Source organism: Somniosus microcephalus, chromosome 16, assembly GCF_052327205.1.
Source record: "Somniosus microcephalus isolate GS21.2 chromosome 16, FLI_Smic_1.0, whole genome shotgun sequence".
Taxonomy (NCBI): domain Eukaryota; kingdom Metazoa; phylum Chordata; class Chondrichthyes; order Squaliformes; family Somniosidae; genus Somniosus; species Somniosus microcephalus.
This window is the reverse complement of record NC_141002.1, coordinates 44,172,702-44,197,159: the sequence shown is the minus strand read 5'-3', so window position 1 is coordinate 44,197,159 and position 24,458 is coordinate 44,172,702. Positions and strand designations below refer to the sequence as shown.

The following is a 24,458-nucleotide window of genomic DNA, read 5'->3' as shown; positions in this document are numbered from 1 at the left end:
GGCGGGCTTAACAAGCCCCATCAACGGAATATCTTGTTGGAGGCCGGGATCGACACAGATGTGGGGTTCCCATACGCCATGGACGTCGCCCGCCCCATACCCACCGAGGTTGGAAAAATCCAGCCCAAAGTTTCCCCTCAACTAGTTACATACTTACACAAGATACTTCCTTATCTTTATACATCCCTTTACTCTTTCCAACACTGGCACAAGGCAACCCAAATTCAAGCATGACATATATTTAATCTTCCCCATAAACTTCTCTTACTGATGCCTGTTGGGACCAGGGCACACCCCACCCCTACCAAATTGCAAGTAAAGGAAGCCCACAATAGCAGGGAGAGACTGAAAACTGGAGAAATGCCCCCAAATCCGAGGACAGTGACACAAATGAAAGAATGGACTTTGGAAGTAGTGGGAAGCCACTCCTTGGTCCCCATTGGAGATGAGCACACAGGTGGTGAACCTCAATCTGCAGACTAGTACCCATTCTATCATCTTTCTCTTTCCTCAAGGAATTAGGCCTTTACTCATGTTCTGCCAATAGGCAACTTACTTGGCACCACTACATCATATTGGTCATGACTAAAATGTGTACCAAGGCGTGTACTGCAGACTCCAGTATATGCTTCTTCCATTTGTGCTTCCTTTAAACTGCCTGAGGAGCAGCAGCTTGCAGGGCCAGAGGGAAAGGGCCTATCCACTTCCCACCATATTGACCCGGAATATTCTCATAATGGAGAAATTTGACATTCCACAAATATAAAATTTGTTTTTCAGGGCCAGAACGGTTGTTCAGCAATCAATATGCCGTTAAAACCCGAGTTACACCTATTCCAACAAGGCTTAATTTTTAATGGGGTTTTTAAAAATGCAATTAGATCGGAAAAGCTTAAGTTTTCGTCAGTTCAACTGATTGCCGGCTATGGGGATTCCACAGCGCAGCCTGTGTTGGAGCAGTGAATGACTGACCGCAACTTCAGGATTTCAGCGGTTAGATGTGCATGTGCTAAATCCTGAAGTTACGGTCAGTTTCAGAGTAATGACGGCAAGCGCTGACAGTTCGGGCCATTATATCACTCACTCCAGCTGCAGTAAGCATCAACCCAAGAATTTCTATTCTAGAGTAAGATGCAGACTTAGTGTTAGGGCCAGAAGCACCAGGTGAAACACACAACATAAGTAAAGATGAACAAGTGCAGGTGGTAGCAGAGGACCAGAAGAAAATAAGCTGGCCTCAGATGTTGAGTTTGGGGATTGGTGCCATCCAGGATCTGACTACAAAAGAAAACTGCTTGCTAAACACCATCAATTCACTGAGTCCTTTGAATGTGTGCAAAGAACGACAGCTGGCATGGAGGAATCCACTACCCGTATCTCTGCAATGCTGTTTGAACACTTCACAGAACTCTAGCCAAAGCTGGTTGCAGTCTCCAAAAACATCATTTGACCTCTGTTTGGATTGGATTCAATTTCAACACCCGTTTCAGGCACAAATAATTGCACGCACAGCAAAGCGGTCGCATGAGTCTGCTGGCAGGCACTCCTGGAGCAGACCTGGCACTGAGTCTCCTCTTACTTTCTCCTGTGTTGCACCCCAAAAATTGGCACAAGTGGGCACAAAAAAGTAGAAAACTTGTCCTCAGCGAATTCTGGGAGTGAGTTCTTACCTAGCTCCATAATAACTGCCTGAGAACGCTAATGTATATTTATAAGAGATGAACTTACATTCCTTCCACAATCTTCTTGAAATGATCTGTGTAAGGTTATGATTAACTAGTCCTTTCATATACTGCACAAGAGACAGCACTCGTGTCTTTTGCAGAAGGCACTCACACGTCTTGTATACATTTTTTGGCAGTGTCTGTTCTCGAGCAGTGTTTCAACAAGTTGGCAGTTCGAACAGCAGCTAAATCTATAATTACCCGTTTACATGTTTTCTTGGTCTTGGTTCCAGGACTAGGAGAACCCTGCCTTCCAGCAGCGAACTGACACAATGACACCTTTGGCAACTGTACAAATGATTAAAGTGCCCTTCTTTCCCACACTATGTCAGATGTAGCAGCAAGTAGTGATCGTATTTTTCATTTCATTACTCTTTCTTCTTAAACAAACAGTAATTAAGTTAATTTAAAGTTGCTCTAAGACAATACAACTAAATCTAATGTTTTCAGTATGACTCTTCTGTGTAGGTTGTAAAAATATACACTTGATTGGCATTTACAAGATAATTTAAAGATAACACACTTATGGTGGATTTTGTGCTTGGGTGATTATGTTGGGGAAACAATATTTTTCACTTTTGATACCCACTGTCATCATCAAGTACAGATTCAGGCCTGGATTTGTCTGACACCTTTAAATGTGAACATCTGTTCAATTTGGACCAGCTAGCTACATTTTTCACTTTCCCATTGGACTTGGACACCATGCAATTGCAGCTACGGATAATTATTGAAATAAATTGAAGTGCAAAATTCAGTGCAGTCAGTTCACTGTTCCACTGGCTAGCTTTGCTCTGGCAACATGACACAAAAGCCACAATTGTCCCAGTAGGGGAATGTTGGCCGAGAATACAGTAAGCATCTAGCCATAACCTGAGGGGATGCACAGTTGGTCAAAAAAATGAGGGTGCACAGAAGACCAGAGTCAGAGGACCACAGGGCATGTGAAGGGATGGAATGCTGGCAGAGGCTACAGAGATAGGGTGGGGTTTGATGTTGACATTGACTCCCAAAACCATTCTATTTCCCAGAATGAATATCATTCACCTTGATAGACACAAAAGTGCATCCAACCTTCTCCATCCCCCCATGAAAAGGTATAAAACTTGTCTGTAACCACAACTGGTACAGGACCTATACAGCGAGCACACAAAGTCAATATACTGCTACACTATTTTCCTCAAGAGCTGTAGCCAAATTTGTCTGTGCTGACTTAGCAGAATCACATCAATAGCCCTGCCACATGTTTTTCCACTAAAAACAAACAGAAATGGGAGAAAGAAAAGCTGTAAAAAAGATATGAAGATGTCCCTATTCACTTCATTATATCCAGGGACTGGAGCACTACTTGAGCTGAAAAACTTGCTCGAAAAGTTGAATTTGAGACCTCATTGAGACCTACATGCCAGCTAGAGCACAGGCATCAACAAAAGACTCAAAAATCTATTTGGAATCATACATACTGCCTCTTGGTGACATCACCCTCAGACCCAGGATCAGCTTCCATATGTATGCTGACAACACCCAGCTCTACCTCTCCATTACTCCCCTCGACCCCACTGTATGGTCAGATTGCCTGTCTGACATTGTTGTGCATGCACCATAACATTCTCCTGTTTTTGCCCTCACCAAACCTCTACTCCCTTGGTACTAAGTTTGAAAATTGGAAGCTTTCTCCCTGATGGTATAGGATTTACCACCTCTGGTGCCCTTTAATGGTCCCATAACCAACTACAATGCTCTTCTGTGCTGAACAAATTCCTCTGTCACGTGGAGTGTTTCTTCTTCTCTCGATTGGATTGCAGGCTCAATTCAAAAAGCTGACTCCCACTGATTAGAGATGCACCCAAAACAGCCAACCTGTCTTTGAAAGAAAGCTAATTTCTGGTCTTTTACATCTTTCTCAATGTACTGTTCTGGTAATGGAAGTAAACTTCACAATCTTTGAAGTTGTGAAATGAAAGTCATTTTTGATTGACTGTTCAGAGGTGTTCGGAATACAACATGAAACTTGGTGCAGGACGCTTTTAAGTTGTAAACTAAGGCACTAACTCTGGAGATGAAAATATATTTTCAAGAACCTTTCCTGCTGCGATAGCAACAACAAAGTACAAGGACATGACATTAAAAAAAAGGGCCCCATCTGAAACTATGGTTCTTACACAGTGCAGTTGTGGGGGAAGATCACGTGACTCTACAACACTGCAGCAAGTAACACTTTTATAGGAACAGCGTCCCAGTGATTTTCCCATCAAGCAATGGCCCTATCCCACTGTAAGTGAAAGATAAATAAGGAAAACATGCTTCAGAACTATTTCCAAGTGCAATCCTTCACCTTATCTGCGGGTGGTACACTCATTCCATTCGTTAATCAAATCAGATAGAGATTTATTTTTTTCATGTATATTTTGTTACCAAAAGAATCTGTTCCAGGTCACAAATGTGCTGAGCTTGAAATTGTTACAGATTACTTTTGGAATGCATTTCAAACATAAACAAATAAAACTGCCTTACTGAGAAAGCAGCAATGACAGTATCCGATCCACCAACTGTGCCTCACTCAGATAAAGAGATGCCTGTAGAGATACTGCCCGAACTATCAACTCCTGCAGAAACGGAAATTATTACCCAAAGGAAAGAAGGTTAAGGGGTGTGCTTGAGCATGTTATTGTTGATAATAGTCATGAATCTATCACTATAGAGTACAGGAGCCTAGTGGTTATGGTACTGGACTAGTAGCAACCCAAATATTATAATTTCAAATTCCACGGTGGTGTTATGAAATTAAATTAAATCAATCTGGTAATTTATGGGCTAGCACCAGAAAAAATGACCATGAAAGCTTCTATATTATTGTAAAAACCCAACTGGTTCACGAATGCCATTTAGGGAAGGAAATCTGCCACCCCTATGTGTGACTTTAGTCCCACAATATGTGGTTGACTCTTAATGCCCTCAACCAGGACAATAAATACTATCTTGCTCGTGTTGCTCATATCCCAAGAGAAAATAATTTTAAAAAATATGCGCCAGGAAAAAAAATATATTGGCCTTGCTATTCCTCCTCTATCTGCCGGTGGAATGCTCAGTTATCAGGAACAAAGGAGAGAGAAAGGAGGCAGACACCATATTTTCCCCCAAACAAGAGCACCACAGAGTTGGAAGATGTAAGTTTTTCCTTAATACCCTCCACTTGCACTGTTACTCATCCCAAAACCTGTGCTTTTAGAAAATTCTGAGATGGGGCTTTTTCCAAGTGAGGGAGGTGAAAATCGGACAGTCACTCTAGCCTGTTATCACATACCTCCCAATGTTCACCTACATAGTGTTACCGGCACTCTCTTAGTATGGGGTCAATGCTGCGTGGAAAATGGAGAATGTACCATTAAAAGATGGAGGGACAATATTGTCCTCCCTAGCGCTTGCAGAACGCTGATATACTTGCCATAGAGGGAGTGCAACAAAGGTTCGCCAGACTGGTTCCTGGAATGGGGGGATTGTCCTATGAGGAGAGATTGCGTAGACTAGGTGTATATGCTCTACAGTTTAGAAGAATGAGAGGTGATCTCATTGAAACATACAAAATTCTTACAGGGCTTGACAGGGTAGATGCAGGGAGGATGTTTCCCCTGGCTGGGGAGTCTAGAACCAGGGGTCACAGTCTCATAATAAGGGGTCAGCCATTTAGGACTGAGATGAGGAGAAATTTCTTCACTCAAAGGGTGGTGAATCTTTGGAATTCTCCACCCCAGAGGGCTGTGGAGACTCAGTCGTTGAGTATATCCAAGACAGAGATCGATTGATTTTTGAATATTAAGGGAATCAAGGGATATGGGGATAGTGCAGGAAAGTGGAGATGAGGTAGAAGATCAGCCATGATCTTATTGAATGGTGGAGCAGGCTCGAAGGGCCTAATGGCCTACTCCTGCTCCTATTTCTTATGTTCTTATGTTTATGATTTCCCTGATGCTAAGGCGAAAAAAAGGGATAAAGCCTGCTTACATTGCCCTGAGATAGAGGAGCTTCCATCAAGGGTGGACCTGGACTTGCAACAGATACAGGCTCAGTAGTGGTGAGGTAATGAGGTGGGGTGGGGGAGGATTGTTTCTGGCTCTCTCACCTCAATTTCCTGTGTTTGTATCTGGGATGCCCATTTCCAGTGATGCTCCAAGAAGCTGATGTTGGGCCTTCCAACTGGCACCCTATCAGATCAAAGAGTCTGGGGGGAACAGGAATCAAGGTGAAGGCGGCCAAACATGCAAGTAGCCAACATTGTTCTTAGCCACCCATTGGATTTTTGGGCCTGATAGCCTTCTGGTTGCGGTTCTCCAAAAGCCACGAGGCCAGAGGCCAGTGCTCCAGCTGAAAGCCTCTCAAGCAGTTGTGCTGCACAGAAATTGCTTTCTTTTGGACAGACACAAACCATTTTGGATGGATAGATATTTGATACAAGGACAGGCAGATACAGGATGAGTAATTCTCAAAACAATGCATTAACCAGAACTAAATTAACTAAAAGTTTGCCCTCAGAAAAATACTCCCTTTTAACATCACAATTACCATTCCTGCTTTTTAGGGAAGATTTTTTTAAAAACCCAAATGACTTTTCTGATACCCATCAATTGGAGTTCACCAGACTGGTCCACTGTGGTGCTTGACGTATATATCTAAAACCTAACAGCAGAGATAATCTGTCTCTCCTTAAAGTGAAGGCAAGGCATCAGGGACAGTCTGTTCCCAGTTGATAAACAGCCAGCACCCAGCCCTATAGATATCAAACCCTCTATTGGAATTCACTGGGGAGTAGCAACAGTGAACTAAGCCACTACAAACATCAAACATATCCCACTGATTTGAGCCTGTGTCCATTTTAACACAAGCACAGTATTGGCCCGGAATCTGCGGTTGTAATGACGGCGAAACTGTCAGCACATGATGTCATTATTGTGTAAAACTGACAGCAACTTCTGGCACCCGCACATGCGCAGTTAAACACGGAAATCAGAAGCTGCTGTCAGTGATACTCTGCTCGTCCACAGGGTGCACTAGTGCAGTCTTCGCAGGTGAAATCAACTCAGAATCAGTGATTTGATGTGAACTTCAACTTTTAATGCACTATTCTCACTGTAAAAAAATTGTAAATGTTAAGCCTTGTTGAATGAGGTGTAACTGAGTTTTTAATGGCGTACTAAGTCATAATTACTGCTGAGCATCCTCTCTGGCCTGAAAAACTAATTTTACAAGTGTGGAGTGTCATTCCCTCAAAATGACATTTAAAAGTTCCATGATTTTTAAAATAATAAAAAATAATTTTAAATTTTTTAAAAGTTTGTTTGATATTTTAGCTTCTACCTTAATCCCATGTGTATGTCCCAATCTTTATTCTGCTTTCTGTAAAACAATTAAAAAGTGAATTATAATCTGTGCTTTTTACTTCCTGGTTTGCTGTCTGTGAGAATTCTTCAATCTGATTGACTGATCAGTTTGCTTTATGACTTCACTGTTGCTGGCTGTCACAGCTCCCCTATCGGTGGCACTAGATTCAAAGATACGTCAGAATAGGGGAAATCGATGCTCTCGAGCCTGCTAAATCTTTGTGGGCAGCTATTTGAGGTCAGCGGAGAGCGCAGTCCCTTCGCTGCTAACCGCAAAATCTAGGTTAGCATCTGGAGACCATTCCTGGGCAGAAATTTGGGGAGATGGAGTGGAACTCCAGGCCACCCACTGAGCCCACTGTGGGGATGGGGTCTTTAATAAACTCAGGGCAGGCCACCAGCACATGTAAGGGCACTTACATCAGAGATGCATCCAGGGCTGGATTGAAATTTCAGCCCTTTAATGTACACAGGCTGAATCAACATAGGAACAGGAGTAGGCCATTCAGCCCCTCGAGCCTGTTCAACTAACTTGGAATCTAACTCAAAATCCAGGAAAAACAACTCAGAAAAGTAACAAACAACTCTTTGGATGGATGTAAGTTAACTTTCCACAGGGTCTCTTCCCCCCTCCCTTTACTTAAGTCTTCTCAATCTAAATGATTTTCCTTGGATGCAATATCCAGCCAGCTGTCCACATATACACAGATGTTATTAATGCCACTCCTTGGTAAACCCAGAAGTTGGTCCAATTGAGTGTCATGCAAAGGCACTTCCTCTCCCTCCTACACCCCCACCCCCCTAGCCAACCCCCAAAGACCCATAAACAACCAGCCGAGGCCCTGCAGGGGAAACCAGAGTTCAAATAGAAGTTTGAAATTCCTACCCAGGTCCCTTGGACAAGACTCCAGTACTGTAGCATTATAATGACTGGATAGCCCAAACAGATCACTGCAATGAATATTATTGAGGAAAACTTAAATCCTGTGGGAGAGGGGGAGGGAAAGGTCAGAAGGTAATGGGTTAAGAACAGGTTACAAGCTAACTTACATGTAATAAGTACTTTATTACTCTGCAAAAAAAGACCCCCCCCCTCAGTCAGTGTGCTGCAAATATGAATTTTCACAGTTGTCTTAACTTCCCAAAGCAATGAATAAACACCTGCTTCAGTTATTATTCTTACAGCTAGGACTGGTTATTCAGATCTGTATTAATTCAGCAGCTGTGATAACCCGACATGTCAGGCCTTTACCGTTTCCAGATCAAAATTGACTTGTTAAAACTTTGGGGGATTTAATTCCTTTTGTGCCTCCATTCCCCACAAAAACAAACTAACAATAATACCACCAAAATAAATGTGTATACAAAACATTACTCTGTTTATCTGCAAAACCCTGAAAAAGTTGCGCATTTCTAAAATCAATCATATCTGAAAGTAGAACCTCGTACTTCTGGTTAGTTAATGTATTTTTAATTCTTGCAAAAACAAAAAAATTGTAGCAACAAAGAGACACTGTTATGGAAGGTAGTCTTCCACTGAATAAGCTAAGAGCAGCTGGGGAACCTGGGAAGTTGATGGATATTTCCCGGAGATGGGAAAGTCGTACTTATTTTTTTATGACTTAGTGTGGTTGTTGCTTAACAGCTAAAACACAGAGACAGCTCTGCTTCAAATTAATCTGGAGCTAGATTCCAGTCTAATAAACACAGCAAGCATTTCACATGAGTTATAACCTGATTATACTAACTGGCACTCGCGGCACACATCTGGTCTTTGTTACACACATTTTTTCCCCCCTTCTTTCTGGGTCCGTCAGGGGCCTTGTTTGAAGCACACGCCTTGTGCTCCCTGCCATACCTCAGTCGAGGAGACAAACTACGTGTAGGAAGTAAATTAGGACCACATTGATCCGTGACCCTCCTCCAAACAGTGACTGAGCAAATCCCACATTTAGAATGACAGCAAATATTAAATAGGGCTTAGTTTCTGTTCATTTTTACTGAGAAGGTTGGCAGATGAAAAGAAATTAAACTGGAACATGAACCCGCTGCTGCAGCTCAAGGCAGTCTATTCAAAGGCACCGGTACACTTACATTCTGGATTAGATGAACACTGCAATATTTGTTTTAAATTGAAACTAAAGAGAGACAGATTGTCTTGCAGAACATAGCTAACTTTACAGAGTATTCGGGAATAGTATTATTTCCATCCTCACGTGGTACAACCTGCTGACCTGATTTACCATTAAACAGTAGGGTCACAGGCTGTGGATACATGTTTAGAATCCTACAAGCACAGCAGAGCAGCATTATTTTCCTTTTAGCAAAAGTGGGCCAATTCCATGTTAGCTCAATCAAGATCCTCCCAATTCCTCATATAACTTCAGGCCCACCCCTTCCCTCCAACAAGCCCATCACTGGTAACATTTCACAGCACTATGCAACCACTTTGACACATACTGATTGATGAGCACAATCTTATTCCATTGAAAATGAAAAAGAAGGCTAATCTTTAAAAGTCCCTATTCCATGTTTAATGCTGGTCGACATTTCACCAGTTTCATCAGCACAAAGGTGTTTAGCAGTTTAAATAAGTACCTTCAACATTTAATCTTTCCCGACTTTTCTTGCACATAGGAGTCACAATGTAGTTACGCTGTGCACAACGCTTGCAAAAATTTAGTTTTTGGGGGTTTTAGTAACTTCAGTGCTTTTACTTATAAAATGATCACAGGCACGTTCAGAATCTGCATCAAAGTATCCTTACAGTTAGCATAATACTGAAAGTTATAGTGTTGCTATGTACAGAGCCAGAGGCAAGCAATAATTGCAATGCAAGCCAAGCATAGGGTCACAAGTTTAAACCACAATGCTGCCTGCAGTTCTAACTCATTTACATAATAGCCTCTCCTTAGCAAGAATGGCAAAATTGGGACTGCGCTCACTTATGGGATAAGCACAACTGTGCCGGCAGTGAGGAGGGCAGGTCTAAACCCTTCCATTTCATTTCATTTTCCTGTGCATGGGCAAGTGTACAGGGAAATGGGCTTGCATGCCAATTTGCTGGGAATCGTAAAATGGGCAGGCCAACGACTTTTAAAGCTGGTCATTAAACAGGAGTGCAATATTTTTCTGTTTTTGCATTTAAGGGAGGTTTGAAAATGATAGTTGCAGAAATAAGCACGATGAAGCAGTGTCCAAGTCTCCAGATGCTTTCTGCTAACTCCAGTATTTAGTATTGACTCCTTGCTACATGAGGTAAAAATAGAAAGACTCGCATTTATATAGCGCCTTTCACGACCACCAGACATCTCAAAGCGCTTTACAGTCAATGAAGTACAGTACTTTTTTGAAGTGGAGTCACTGTTGTAATGTGGGACACGCGGCAGCCAATTTGCACACAGCAAGGTCCCACAAACAGCAATGTGATAATGACCAGATAATCTGTTTTTGTTTGTTGGTTGAGGGATAAATATTGGCCAGGAAACTGAGAATAACTCCCCTAAGGCAAAGAGGTGGTGCTCTTTGATGCTGAAGGCTATCAACCTGTTAAAGGGTGCAAGTTGCATGGATGGAGGTAGCAGATCAAGTGAATGCAGTCTTCCAGGTCAGTCGACCTGAGAGAAATGCACAAAACTCAGTGGAATAGGAGTACCTATGTAAGAGTACTCGCCTTTATATACATCCTTACTCTTCATCCATATAAAGGTATAGCTCCAATGTAATTGTTTCTCTCCTTCACCCTCAGGGAGATAGCAAGAAGCATCTGCTTAGGCTATAAGTCCACAACGTATGTCTGTTGTATGGATAAGAGATTGATATCCTACTTGGCCTGCCTTTAGTAATGAGTTATTGCAAGAGCAGGAGGAATTTTGCACATTCTTTGAGTTCACCATGTGCAGACCGCAGCAGCTGGAGGACAAAGTGCAACAGTGCAACTCCGACATAATGGCAGCCCCATGAAAGGGATATGTGCAGAGTATCATGGAGTGAGTGGTACCTTCACAACCATCTGCAAGAGAGCTCTAAAGCACAAGAGGAGCACAACAGAGTGAACGTGAGTACTGAATGGTATCTGGATAGTTCAATAAGATCCAAGTCAATAAAGCACCTAGACCAAATGAGGTATACCTAAGGGCTCTTAAAGAACTCATGAATATGCTTGCAACACCACTAGCGGGAGTCTTGGGAATGGGAAATGTAATTTCCTCATTTAAGAAAGGTGTCTGGGTAACCAGTTAATCTGACATTAATACCAAGAATCCATTGTCAAGGATAATATGTTGGTAGAACACCAAGTGAAAAAAGAGTCAATTTTCTTTTGCAACTCCCAGCACAGCACCTCATTCACCATGAGCAGATATCAGGAAATTGTGGGTGTGCGGTCCATGATATTCCATTTATTAATTTTCGATGGTAGAGCATGCAAACAGAAAATGTACCCTATAAACAAACTGGATTTACAAAATGTAAGTTATACCAATGCAAGTTAATAGCCATCAAACCAATGTCTGGCAGCTATCTAAAAGGCAAATGGAAAGTTGGGTTACATCAAAAGAGGATTGCAGAGTGGATGAAAGGCAGTGATCCTACCATTATGTGGAGGACTAATCAGGCGCCACCCTAATGAACACAGTTTTGGAACTCATGCCACAGAAATGATGCAGCTGAGCCATAAAAGGTACAAGAAAGTGCTACGAAGATGATAAGTAGACTGGAAAATAAAACATATAGGGATAGAATCAAGAATCGGGAACTCTGCTTGTTAGAATGCATTAGACTAAGGGAGAATACGATTGAAGTATTCAAAATAGTAAGGCACTGAGGTGTAGAGGAACATTCAGGGCTACTTGTATGGGCATGAAACAGCAGGAGAGGACATGATTGTAAGTTGAGTAGAGGTAGGTTCAGACGGAATCAAAAGAAACATTACTTTACTGAAAAGATAGTTGGTTGTTCGAACAGCTTACCAAAGAGGTTGCAAAGAATAGTAATTTTCATATTTCCAAGGCAAAATTGGGCAAGTACCTTGAAGAAAAACACATAGTCGGATATAACTGCTGGGATAGCTGGCGAGTGGTCTTGATAGGCCCATGAGCTGAGAAATTCCTGGGTCGGTCAGGACTTCTGACCATTCTATGGATGCGCTCCTGTCCCTATTCAAATTTTGGGGGTCAAGAGCATTTGCATGCCATTTTAGGCATTACTGGTACACGCACTTCAGCAGGGTAGGGGTGGGGAAATTTCACTGCAGAAGCTGCGTCACCTGAAAACCTGAAAAAAAAAGTGCTGTAAAGCACAGATTTTTAATTTCCTGCTTTCCCAACGGCAATCAATCACCTGGCGTAGGGAAAACGGCCTTATAAACTCTAGTGGGCACCATTCCGACAGGATCAGTAACTGGCACACTAGTACACCTGCTTCATTCATAGCTTTGGGGCAACCTTGAGTGGAGTACCATGGACTCAGAACTGTGGTGGAACTGGTAAGATTTCCAGCACATGAACTCATCCTGCTAGTCCCACCTCTTTCTGTGCTGTGCGCACAGAAGGGGTGGACACACAAAGCCCCCATTTTAAGCACCCAGTGTCAGCATTAGCCACTCCTTAGTTAAGTGTAGCACAACTAAATCAGAGTAAAGCTTCCTCCACACCATCTCAGTAATGTGCTTCAGCCTCAACCTTAGAAGAATACCCACCCATTGCACCAGTACCAGAGACCAGCACCAGAAAGAACTGTTCCTTCAATCAATCACGTTATACAACCTTGACCAATCAGATCACAGATACCAATATCCATCCAGCAAATCAGTTCCTAGAATCATCTCTGTAATTTCATAGTTCCGTTGCAAAAACAACAAATTCCAGCAAGAAAATACTCTGTTGCATACTGCTGCTATGGGAGGTTCTCATGCACCTCACGATTTACCATTAAAAATAAAACTTGAAACAGAATGGGTGATCTGGCACTCCCAGTGGAAATGGTGTTCACAGGAAGTGCATCTCAGGAAACGGTGGGCATACAACCAGTGATTTTCAGTCCATCTCCTTGGGAATGCCAAATCGTGGAATCATTCTTACAATAAACATATAGGGCTCGATTTTCATCGGGCCGTTGAGGCGGGATTGGAGGCGTGTGAGGAGTTAAAATTGCAAAAACTGGCGGGCGGGCCCAACCCTGCATCCATCTCGCCTCCAAGCAATTTTCAAGAAATCGTGTCCACTGGTCCCGTCTCCGTCCCGCCTCCAAGAGGCGGGATAGGCCGTTAAGGTCCTTAACAAGCACTAAATTGCCCCTATAATGCCATTTTGATAGGCCTTGGTGATTTTACCCTTTTCCGACGTGAAGCACGCCTGTTCTGAAACACGACGGTGAAAACTCGCGGGAGCACAATTGGATTGCTGTCTATTAGCTGCAGCTCCACCATTAAATAGGATATTTGATCAGCCATCATTTGCAGGTGGCAGGACTTTGTTGTCTCAGGTCTGGGGGAACTTTTAGAAAGCGTAACCACAGCTGTGGAAGTTTGGAGCCTGACACCCATCTCCAGTGTGAACTCCTGGGAAACCCCTCTCGCCACCTTCACTGAGCGCTTCCTCAACTGAGGCATATACCAAGTAATCCTAAGCCCTCAATGTGGAAGTCCCATTAGTGAAATGACACATGGCACAACTGCAGCAGTGGCCATCAGATTTTTTATTTACAATAACCATCTGATGGCTTTTTAACATTAAACATCAAATTTCACCCAACTGACTATCCTTGTGACTATTTGTGCAGTATCTTTCTCTTACGCGTGCTCCTACATGGTGCTTCCCCTGTGGCTTCAGCAGATGTGGAGGCCCCTTGCTCACTTTCTTGCTGCTCCTGTCTCGACACCTTTGGCGGGCGTCCTCTGGGGTTGTGAACCTGTGAGGGCTCGCCAACAGTCTGTGCAGGGGTTGAGACGCTGATCTCAGATGGGTGTGGACTCTGACTGAGAGCTCTGCAGGGGCATGGAAGTGTGAGCGCTTGGTGAGGAGCCCCCACTTCCTTGATGTCTGCCACCAACTTCCCTCTCATGGGTCAGGTCCCCCTCAGCGCTTGCAAGTGGCTTGAGAGCACCTTGCTGCACATCAGGGGGGGCCACGGGGACCCGTATCTGCACTGGCAGTCCTACTCAGAAGGACTTCCATGAAGGTCTGGTTTCTCTGTTCAATAGATGACCATCACTCCTCCAGAGATGTCATTCTATTCAGAACACTCACCATGTTTTCTGCACTCTGGCGACTTATCACCGCCATGGAGATTGCCATCCTTTCCATAGTGATGCGTTCATGCGCCAATAACTCCACAAAGGCTCTGCTCATGTTCGCAATGGACTCCTCCATTCGCTCCACACTCGCAGCGACCCTGGAGACAAAACCTGCCAGAGACTCCTGCATCTGTTCCCGAGTTCCAGCACCGCTGATCTTATGGATGGACCCAGATGCAGAGGGTTGACATGCAGCTGAGGTGAGCTGGCAGAATCCTGCGCCCTCCGACTAGGACGCTCCACTGCTGTCCCTGTCGCCACAATCTGCTGATGCTCACTTGTGAGCTGTGATACACCAGGTGACAACACTACTCTATCTCACGATGGTCCCACTGAGGTGTGAGTGTCTGCGCTGGTGCTGGGTGCACTGAATTCTGCTGACGCTGCGCCCTCAGAGGTTGCAGTTTCCTCTGAGGAGTCTGGATGCTCAGGCTCTTCCACCTGGCTAGTGGGGACGGGTGCTTGCGATGGTCCTGTGGGGGAGTAAAGGAAAGAGTCAGAGATGTGATGCCAAGGTTACATACACATTGCATATTGCAGATGATCATAAGTCCATCTGTTAGAGCTTCAGAATCATTATCAGCGACTCATGCAATGTCAATGAGATGGAAAACTATTCTGTCACCAGCTTGCTGTGATGCACCCGTCTGTCTGTCCCCCATTTGCGCATCTTCCTCCACTCCCACGATCTCCAGGACCGCCTCCTCCCAGGGGGTGAGGTGGGCTACTGAGTGTGGCCCTCCTCCTGTCCTCGCTCTTTCTCTCTTATTGTGAGCTCTCTTTTCCTGCAATGAGGGAGACAAGTGGAGGTTGAGTGAGAATGAAGGAGTTAGTATAGAGATTCCATAGCATAGATACTTAGAAGGAGACAAAGATGGAGTGAGGTGGCAAGACCAAGGGCCCTCCCTGTGTGTTGTCAGTTGTTTTCATAGCATCACAGTGATAGGGACTGTGAGGGCTGCATAGTGGAATAGTTAGGTGAATGTGACCACAGAGATAGAGGGAATGGATAAGGGTGCATGGATGTCAGTGTCAAGTGGGATGTGGAGGAAGAGATTGCTAAAGCTGAGTGCTGGTGAGGAAAGGCAATGGGGACCAGATTGAGGGTGATGGAAAATTCACTCACTTTTCCAGTGCGCAGGTCATGAAATCTCTTCCTGCACTGAAGCCAGGTTCTGCGGGTTACTGACAATGAGTTGGCCTCCTCTGCCACCTGGATCCACACAGCCTTGGTCTGCTGTGGAGGCTTCTTCCTCCCTGAAGAAGGGAAGAGCACCTCTTTATGTGCTCTTGCTCCCTCTACTAAAGCCTGCAGGGCAACGTCATCAAACCTGGGAGCAGACCTAGGTCTCTGGCTGGCCATTCTTCCTCCAGGACCCTCTCACTGCAAAGGCCAAAAGGTTGGCAGTCTGCAGAAGAAGCAAGGCTTGTTGCAGACCTTAAGTGCAGCAGCAATGATGACATCATCGGAGGCGACTTTCAGACTGGAAAACCTCATTGGCCATGAGTTCCCACACGTTGGAACTCAATTGGCCAATTAAGTTAAAATCGCATCATTCTCCCACATCGATTTATAATCGGGTGGCTAACACGAAATGTAGATTACATGACCCCAGCTGCCCCTGAATCAAAATCCAGCCCATAGGCTCTGAAATTACGGTGTGTATGGCGGCACACTGAGTACAACGTCGTATTCCATTTGAAATCAACCGCAAGTTTGGGATTTCCGTACACGCTTGCGCATGCGCGAAATCCAGAACTTGTGGCTTTTCAACGTACGCTTTGACAGGCCATCCGTGTGGGCCACGGTAAAGCAATCACTGGCACAGAGTTGGGCTATCTGCCCAGCGACTGGCCAGCGATTGCGCACGGAAGTCTTATGGATGATCCAAGAAGGCATAGGGCCTGTTTGCATCAGCGTAAGTGGGTATCTAAGCCATTAATGAAACATTTTCATATGTAAATTATGCACACTCAGTATGAAATTACTTAATGCAAATATTGGCCCGGATTACAGTTTTAATAATGTATAAAATTATCAAAAAATTAAATTTTAGTGAGGTTGGTGGAATGAAGGTAATTACGAATAAAATTCCAATTCTGTAAACTGTATAATTATTAGATTTCGGGACCGGTTCTGGGGGAGGTGGGACCAGTTCAAACCGGACGGTTTGCACCAGGGCAGGGCCGGGACCGATATCCTAGGGGGAGTGTTTGCTAGTGCTCTGGGGGAGGGTTTAAACTAAAATGGCAGGGGGTTGGGAACCTGAGCAGAGGGACAGAGGAAAGGGAAACAAGGATAAAAGAAAAAGATAGGAAGGAGAAAAACAAAAGTGGCAGTCAGAGAAATCAACAGTTTAAATCAAACATGGCCACAGTAAATAATAATTCTAATAGGTCTAAGAGCATTAAAAAAACAAGCCTGAAGGCTTTGTGTCTTAATGCGAGGAGCATTCGTAATAAGGTGGATGAATTCGCTGCGCAAATAGAGGTAAACGATTATGATTTGATTCGGATTACGGAAACATGGCTCCAGGGTGGCCAAGGCTGGGAACTCAACATCCAGGGGTATTCAATATTCAGGAAAGATAGGCAAAAAGGAAAGGGAGGTGGGGTAGCATTGCTGGTTAAAGAAGGGATTAACACAATTGTAAGGAAGGATATTAGCTCTGATGATGTGGAATCTGTATGGGTAGAACTGAGAAATACCAAGGGGCAGAAAACGTTAGTGGGAGTGGTATATAGACCTCCAAACAGTAATGCGGAGGTTGGGGATGGCATTAAAAGGGAAATTAGAGAAGCGTGCAATAAGGGCACAGCAGTCATCATGGGTGACTTTAATCTACATATAAATTGAGCTAACCAAATTAGTAACAATATTGTGGAGGAGGAATTCCTGGAGTGTTTACGGGATGGTTTCCTGGACCAATATGTCGAGGAACCAACCAGAGATCAGGCCATCTTAGACTGGGTATTATGTAAAGAGAAAGGATTAATTAACAATCTTGTTGTATGAGGCCCCTTGGGTCGGAGCGATCATAATATGATAGAATTCTTCATTAAGATGGAGAATGAAGTTGTTGACTCAGAGACTAGGGTCCTGAATTTAAATAAAGGAAATTACAATGGTCTGAGGCGCACGTTGGGTAGGATTGATTGGGGAATGTCACTCAAAGGGTTGACGGTGGATAGGCAATGGCAAACATTCAAAGACTGCATGGATTTGTTCATCCCAGTTTGGCATAAAAATAAAACAAAAAAGGTGACTCAACCGTGGCTAACAAGGGAAATTAGGGATAGTATAAGATCCAAGGAGAGGACATATAATTTGGCCAGAAAAAGCAGTAAACCTGAGGATTGGGAGCAGTTTAGAATTCAACAAAGGAGGACAAAGGGATTAATTAAGAAGGGGAAAATAGAATATGAGAGTAAGCTTGCAGGGAACATAAAAACTGACTGTAAAAACTTTTATAGATATGTGAAGAGAAAAAGATTGGTGAAGTCAAGCGTAGGTCCCTTGCAGTCAGAATCAGGGGAATTTATAATGGGGAACAAAGAAATGGCTGACCAATTAAATATATATTTTGGTTCAGTCTTCACAAAGGAGGACACAAATAACCTCCCAGAGATGTCAGGGAACATAGGGTCTGATGAAAGGGAGGAACTGAAAGAAATCAGTATTTGTAGGGAAATGGTGTTAAGGAAATTGATGGGATTGAAGGCCGATAAATCCCCAGGGCCTGATAATCTACATCCTAGGGTACTTAAAGAAGTGGCCCTAGAAATAGTAGATGCATTGCTGATCATCTTCCAACATTCGATGGAATCTGGAACAGTACCCATGGATTGGAGGGTAGCTAATGTTACCCCACTATTCAAAAAAGGTGGTAGAGAGAAAACGGGGAATTACAGACCGGTAAGCCTGACATTGGTAGTGGGGAAAATGCTAGAGTCCATTATAAAATATGTAATAGCAGAGCACTTGGAAAACAGTGACAGGATCGGACAAAGTCAACATGGATTTACAAAGGGTAAATCGTGCTTGACTAATCTACTGGAATTTTTTGAGGATGTAACTGGTAAAATAGATAAGGGAGAGCCAGTGGGTGTCGTGTATTTGGACTTTCAGAAGGCTTTCGATAAGGTCCCGCATAAGTGGTTAGTGTGTAAAGTTAAGGCACATGGGATTGGGGGCAAGGTACTGACTTGGATAGAGGACTGGTTGGCAGACAGAAAGCAAAGAGTTGGAATAAACGGGTCTTTTTCCGAGTGGCAGGCAGTGACTAGTGGGGTACCGCAGGGATCGGTCCTTGGACCCCAACTATTCACAATATATATTAATGATCTAGACAAGGGAACTAGATGTAATATCTCCAAATTTGCAGACGACACAAAGCTGGGTGGGCGTGTGTGCTGTGAGGAGGATGCCGAGAAACTCCAGGATGATTTGGACAGGTTGGGTGATTGGGCAAAAGCATGGCAGATGCAATATAATGTGGATAAATGTGAGGTTATCCACTTTGGTAGCAAAAACAGGAAGGCAGATTATTATCTGAATGGCAATAGATTGGGAGAAGGGGAAGTGCAACGAGACCTGGGTGTCCTTGTGCACCAGTCGCTGAAGGGAAGCATGCAGGTGCAGCAGGCGGTTAAGAAGGCAAATGGTATGTTGGCCTTCATAGCAAGAGGGTTTGAGTACAGGAACAAGGATGTCTTGCTGCAGTTGTACAAGGCCTTGGTGAGACCACATCTTGAGTATTGTGTGCAGTTTTGGTCACCTTATCTGAGGAAGGATGTTCTTGCCATGGAAGGAGTTCAGTGAAGATTCACCAGGCTGATATCTGGGATGGCAGGAATGACATATGAGGAGAGATTGGATCGATTGGGCTTGTACTCGCTGGAGTTTAGAAGAATGAGAGGGGATCTCATCGAAACTTATAAAATTCTAACAGGACTAGACAGACTAGATACTGGAAGGATGTTCCCGATGGTCGGGGAGTCCAGAACCAGGGGTCACAGTCTAAGGATAAGGGGTAGGCCATTTAGGACAGAAATGAGGAGGAATTTCTTCACCCAGAGAGTGGTGAACCTGTGGAATTCTCTACCACAGAAGGCAGTAGAGGCCAATTCATTAAATATATTCAAGAAGGATTTGGATATATTTCTCAAGGCTAAAGGGATCAAGGGGTATGGGGAGAAAGCAGGGACCGGGTACTGAATTTGGATGATCAGCCATGATCGCATTGAATGGCGGAGCAGGCTCGAGGGGTCGAATGGCCTACTCCTGCTCCTATCTTCTATGTTTCTATTCCATTGCATTTCATTTGGGGATTCCCTTCGTAAATGATTAAAATGGAATTCTGCTTTGTGATTAGAGGTACGCTTCCGCACCGCCTGCGTCCCTGAGATTCGAGGGCTATGACACTGCCCTCCGCCTTGAGGCCTGAGGCCGCAAGTTTTTGCAGCCTCGCTGCCAGCAGTTAAGTTCGTAATTCTTTCATGGGCCGGAGGTGTACTCCGGAGGTTCGCTTCCAATAACAATTTCTGGTCCATGGATAATTCAACAATTCAGAAAGAAAATTCACAAACTTATTTATAAACATACCTATCCGATCTTCCAATCTCTCCAAATATTGTTACTCGCATGGTCCAGCACAACCCGCTGGGGCCTCATGAGCATTTCTGACCTCAGGTATACCCTCCCCTGATGCTTCGTGACCCTATCTCATCCACCTAGTTCAGGCCTAACTTGATCAACAAATGCAAGAATGTGCCTCATTATTTCCTCTTGTGGCTGTCTCTTTTTTGCTTGGAGAAAATAATGTGCCAGCAGTGAGCAAATTTTATGCCCGCTCAAATGTTCCCAAGCTTTGGCCCACTCCTATCTCTACCTCATCAGCCTGCCTGCCCCATAGAAGTTTAAAGCCATTGAGCTCCTCCAATACTTCACGGCCCAGCTTGCCCAGTTGAGCATTTTCCTCTTTGGACAGGATGGGAATTCCGTTTGCCTTTCCAGATTTGTGTCAACTCTTACTCATTTTCCTGGGTCAGGAGTCATTTGTTATGTATGGTGAGCTTCTGGTGTAGTTTCCATCACCAAGAGGGAGCCCACTACTGTGAGGGTGAAATATCCTGATTGAGCTGCGGGAGAGATACTGCTGCAGCACTAGAAGAGGAGCAAGGGATCCTAAGGGGCAAACAATGCCCCAAAGATCAGACTACTGAAGGTCTCTGCCGAGACAGGCACTTTCAGCGGGTAAGTGTTTGGGGCCTACTGGAAGGAGAAGAGACAATGACTCCCTCCACAGGGGGACATCAAGGCCTTTGCTATTCTCTTCCAGGGCTTGCCGCCACCTTCCAAATGGCGGCTCTGGAAGTGGTGCTAAATGCGGCAGACTGGAGGGAGATCCTCCTGGAAGTGGGCTCATCCACTTGCCATCATTTGCATGTGGGGAAGGAGTAGCCAACAGTAGTCCTAATGGGAAAGGAGGGCGTAAATCCCGGTTGAAGCAGCGAGGCGACGGTAGTATTCACAGATTAATTTTCCCTCATTCTCCTCCATGATCCCGCCCAATTTCGGGTGGGATCACCAAGGAGAATTTTCTCCATTCTGTTCTGAGCCAAACAGCTGTACTACAATTCCCACAAGTTGCTATGCAATCCACAATGTCTTTACAAAGAATACAATTGTACTGTGAGGCAAGTGTAAAAGAACCAAGCAACCGGACTGCAAACTCTGACAAATCACATAGCTCCAGGCCCCAGATTTCCCATTCTCCCATGATCCCACCCTACAGCAGCCCCAAGTCTGATCTCCTAATTTGATGACCCTGTTCAATCCGCTCTTGCTCTCTATATTAGCCTACTCCCCTCCAGCCTGTATTCAGCCCTCAACTCTGGGTCCACTTCTGCCTATCAATGTTATATCTTGCTATCCTTCCACACTACAGTTCAGGCCCAGATTTCACCAGTTGCTCCTTTCCCTCACAGCCCCATGTAAATCATAGATTTTGTTGTGTTTTCTTCCCTCCTATTTTTAAATATATAAACACTGGGCACATTGATTTATTAAAGAAACACAAAAATGTAATTACAATTTATATTGTTAAGTATATAATTTAAAATGTATGCACAGCTTGTTCAATACAAAGATAAATGAAATTTTGCACAAGTAAACCTATTTTAAAGTAGAAGAAGCAATCATGAGCGTATACAAAAGTAAACTGAGGACTGCAAGCCAAATATTGGAGCAGAATGTTTTTAAGTAACTTGATGTAGAGAGCAACCAAAATACAAATAATTAGAGCATAACAGTATATTGTTTTTAATATTCAGTTTAATATTTTAAAATGATATTGAATATTTTGTATGTGAGCAATGCCAGAGTGATCACATTTGTATAATAATTTATTGTATTTATCGATCTATTCTGAAGCTATATAATTTGAAATATTTAAATCATTCACATTTTCAGTATTTATCTATATTATATAAAAAAGATTCTGTCCACAGTTGTCCATCATATCGCACGGATCTAACTGATCTATGCTAACATGTGCATTGATGTATCATTGCTTACATGCTTATCCAGGACCAATTGTCATGCTCATAGCCTGACTAGCACCGTGCAGTCATACACAACACAACACATAACAATCTGTTACCAGAGCAGTTCAAACTGATTTTGATGTTTTCAGCAGGCTAACGTGCTTAAATTAAATGATGTAGGTGTTGTCTTGATGCACTACTCCAAACCTAGAGAGACTAGCATGCAATTCCTTAGTAAAACTGTGCAGATCAAAGCACATAGACTAGCTGGTCCAGATGGGCACTGACCTGCTGTTTGAGCTGCTGAACCAATCTATCTTTCTCCCTCTTCAGTGATGACACCTCCTCCTGTGTCTTCTTCTTCTTAGATGAGGAGAGTTCCAGTAGAGCAATGTTAGCGTCCTTCTCACTGATGGCTGCTAGCAGTGCTTCTTGCCTGAAAGATAATCAGAAACACCATAAATAATCAAGTGCCACACAACACTTTGGGCATGAACACTAGCCCCTCAAAATAATTTATATAGGCCAATAATTATAAGCATTTTTGTTTCTCTGTCATTATGAGCAGGGTATTGCTTTTCAAGCAAACTAAAGTGCTACTGATGCCATGGATGATACCCTTATGACAACAAGTGACCAGTCCACAACAAGAACTCTTCAACATTATTTCAAAAAAGGGTTATCTTCATAAAGAAGCATGTTTTAATGTTGATCACTCTATTTAAGAGACACTCTCTTTATCTGTAAGTCTTTGACAGACACTGATGCAATGATGTAAACCTTATGAAAACTCTTCCTGGTATCACTAAATTATTATTGCATTTTTTGCACATCACGCTGGTACAATAAAAATGACATACAACTGTTTTGCTGTTCTCCTTCCCCAACCAGCTAGACACTAATAAATACTCCAAAATAGCATTACCAAATAGACAAAAGCAAAATACTGCAGATGCTGGAAATCTGAAATAAAAACAGAAAATGCTGGAAATACTCAGCAGGTTAGGCAGCATCTGTGGAGAGAGAAACAGAGTTAACATTTCAGGTTGATGACCCTTCATCTGTCACCACAGGTGCTGCCTGACCTGCTGAGTATTTCCAGCATTTTCTGTTTTTATTTCCAAATAGACAATGGTCAATTCATACTCACCTGTCCCCCGAACAACTCCATTTTGATTAGTGTCAGATGAATTGCTTGTTTAGATTTTGTGATTTATAGGTTGCATGCTAATTTACTACTCGTGAAACTTTGAGGAATTGGTGGGTAGGTTTTCTTCAATGACTCAGTATATTACTGCAAAAGGACAAGTGGTTCAAGAAGCAGTTTCACCACCACCTTCTCAGGGCAACTAGAAATGGACAATAAATACCGGCCTTGCCAGTAGCGCCCTCGTCCCAAGAATTAAGAAACAAAAAGTATAAGGCTGTTTAGATGACCCTAAATACCACATGTTGCTCAATTAGGAAGCTCACCTGAGCAGTATGGAAAAGAACATTTTCTCAATGGAAAACTCGGCTAACTCAGGGCTTGCATATCTAAGTGACAAGCAGTTCTGGGACTCCAACTTCTGACCTTCAGCTGAGGAGTAAGCGAAGTCAGGCACTCAACCATTTCAAGTATTATACCAGGGCACTTTAGCAGTGTTTAAACCTTGAATGAACTACGCATTTATCTATCTATGTATATATGTTTCTGTGTGTATATCTATGAATATAATATAAATGATACAACTGCACACTTTCCATGTCTGTCACATTACACTTTCTGCATCTCCCTTAATTCGAAGAAAAGTCCCAGACAAATTTTCAATTCCAGACTTGTCACTCATTGACTCAAACTTCACATTCATGAAACAACAACAAACCACAACTTAACAAGTAGGGAACTTAGCAATCAGCAAGTAGCAAGCAGGAATGAAAACCATTATGAAGTTCAATCTACAAAATCTACAAATCAAAAATGGATGGTTGGAAACAACTACCAATAAAATAAAGAAGTTGAATCAGTCACGTTGTTCCAAACATTTTGAAAATCCTTTTGGCTACCACCTTGAATTCAATGAGAAACTAAGGTTTTTGGAAATAAGGTTTGCAATATATTAAAGATGTAGTCATTACAAAATGTACAAAAAAAATTAAACACAACCACACCACTGTATGTTCTGTGTTTAAAATGTGTTATAATAATTTATATTGTAGGCTAGAGGCTCTCTGAAAAGCTGATCACTTGAATTAATAGGATTGCCAGAGCAATCACTGGCAGCTGAAGGACTTAACTACAATTCCCAGCAAACATCTGTGGCTATAATTTCCAAGTTGTCACAGTCTAAGTGTGTGTGTGCACTGTGGAAAAAATATCCAGCATGCATCAGTATAACTTTCTGCAGGCAGTCTATGCACCAACAGAAGACCATCATTCCTCAGGCTATAACAGTAATTGTGAGGTTTTTTAAAAACAGTCTTGACAATAAAGTAAAGTATGAATTGTGTAAACTTTTTTGATGTAAGTTTTGACAG

The 24,458-nt window shown here is 43.2% G+C and overlaps 1 protein-coding gene across 5 annotated transcripts in view; it reads right to left on the bottom strand.

Moving 5' to 3' along the window:
- The window catches only part of LOC147106110 (ELKS/Rab6-interacting/CAST family member 1-like), a 1,260,296-nt gene that overhangs the window by 246,243 nt on the left and 989,595 nt on the right, over window positions 1-24,458 (bottom strand). For all 5 annotated transcript variants that reach the window (XM_086008889.1, XM_086008886.1, XM_086008887.1 and 2 more), the window contains one exon: window positions 22,230-22,377. In XM_086008889.1, coding sequence (XP_085865015.1) covers window positions 22,230-22,377 — 148 coding nt within the window. The remainder of the gene's footprint in view (window positions 1-22,229; window positions 22,378-24,458) is intronic.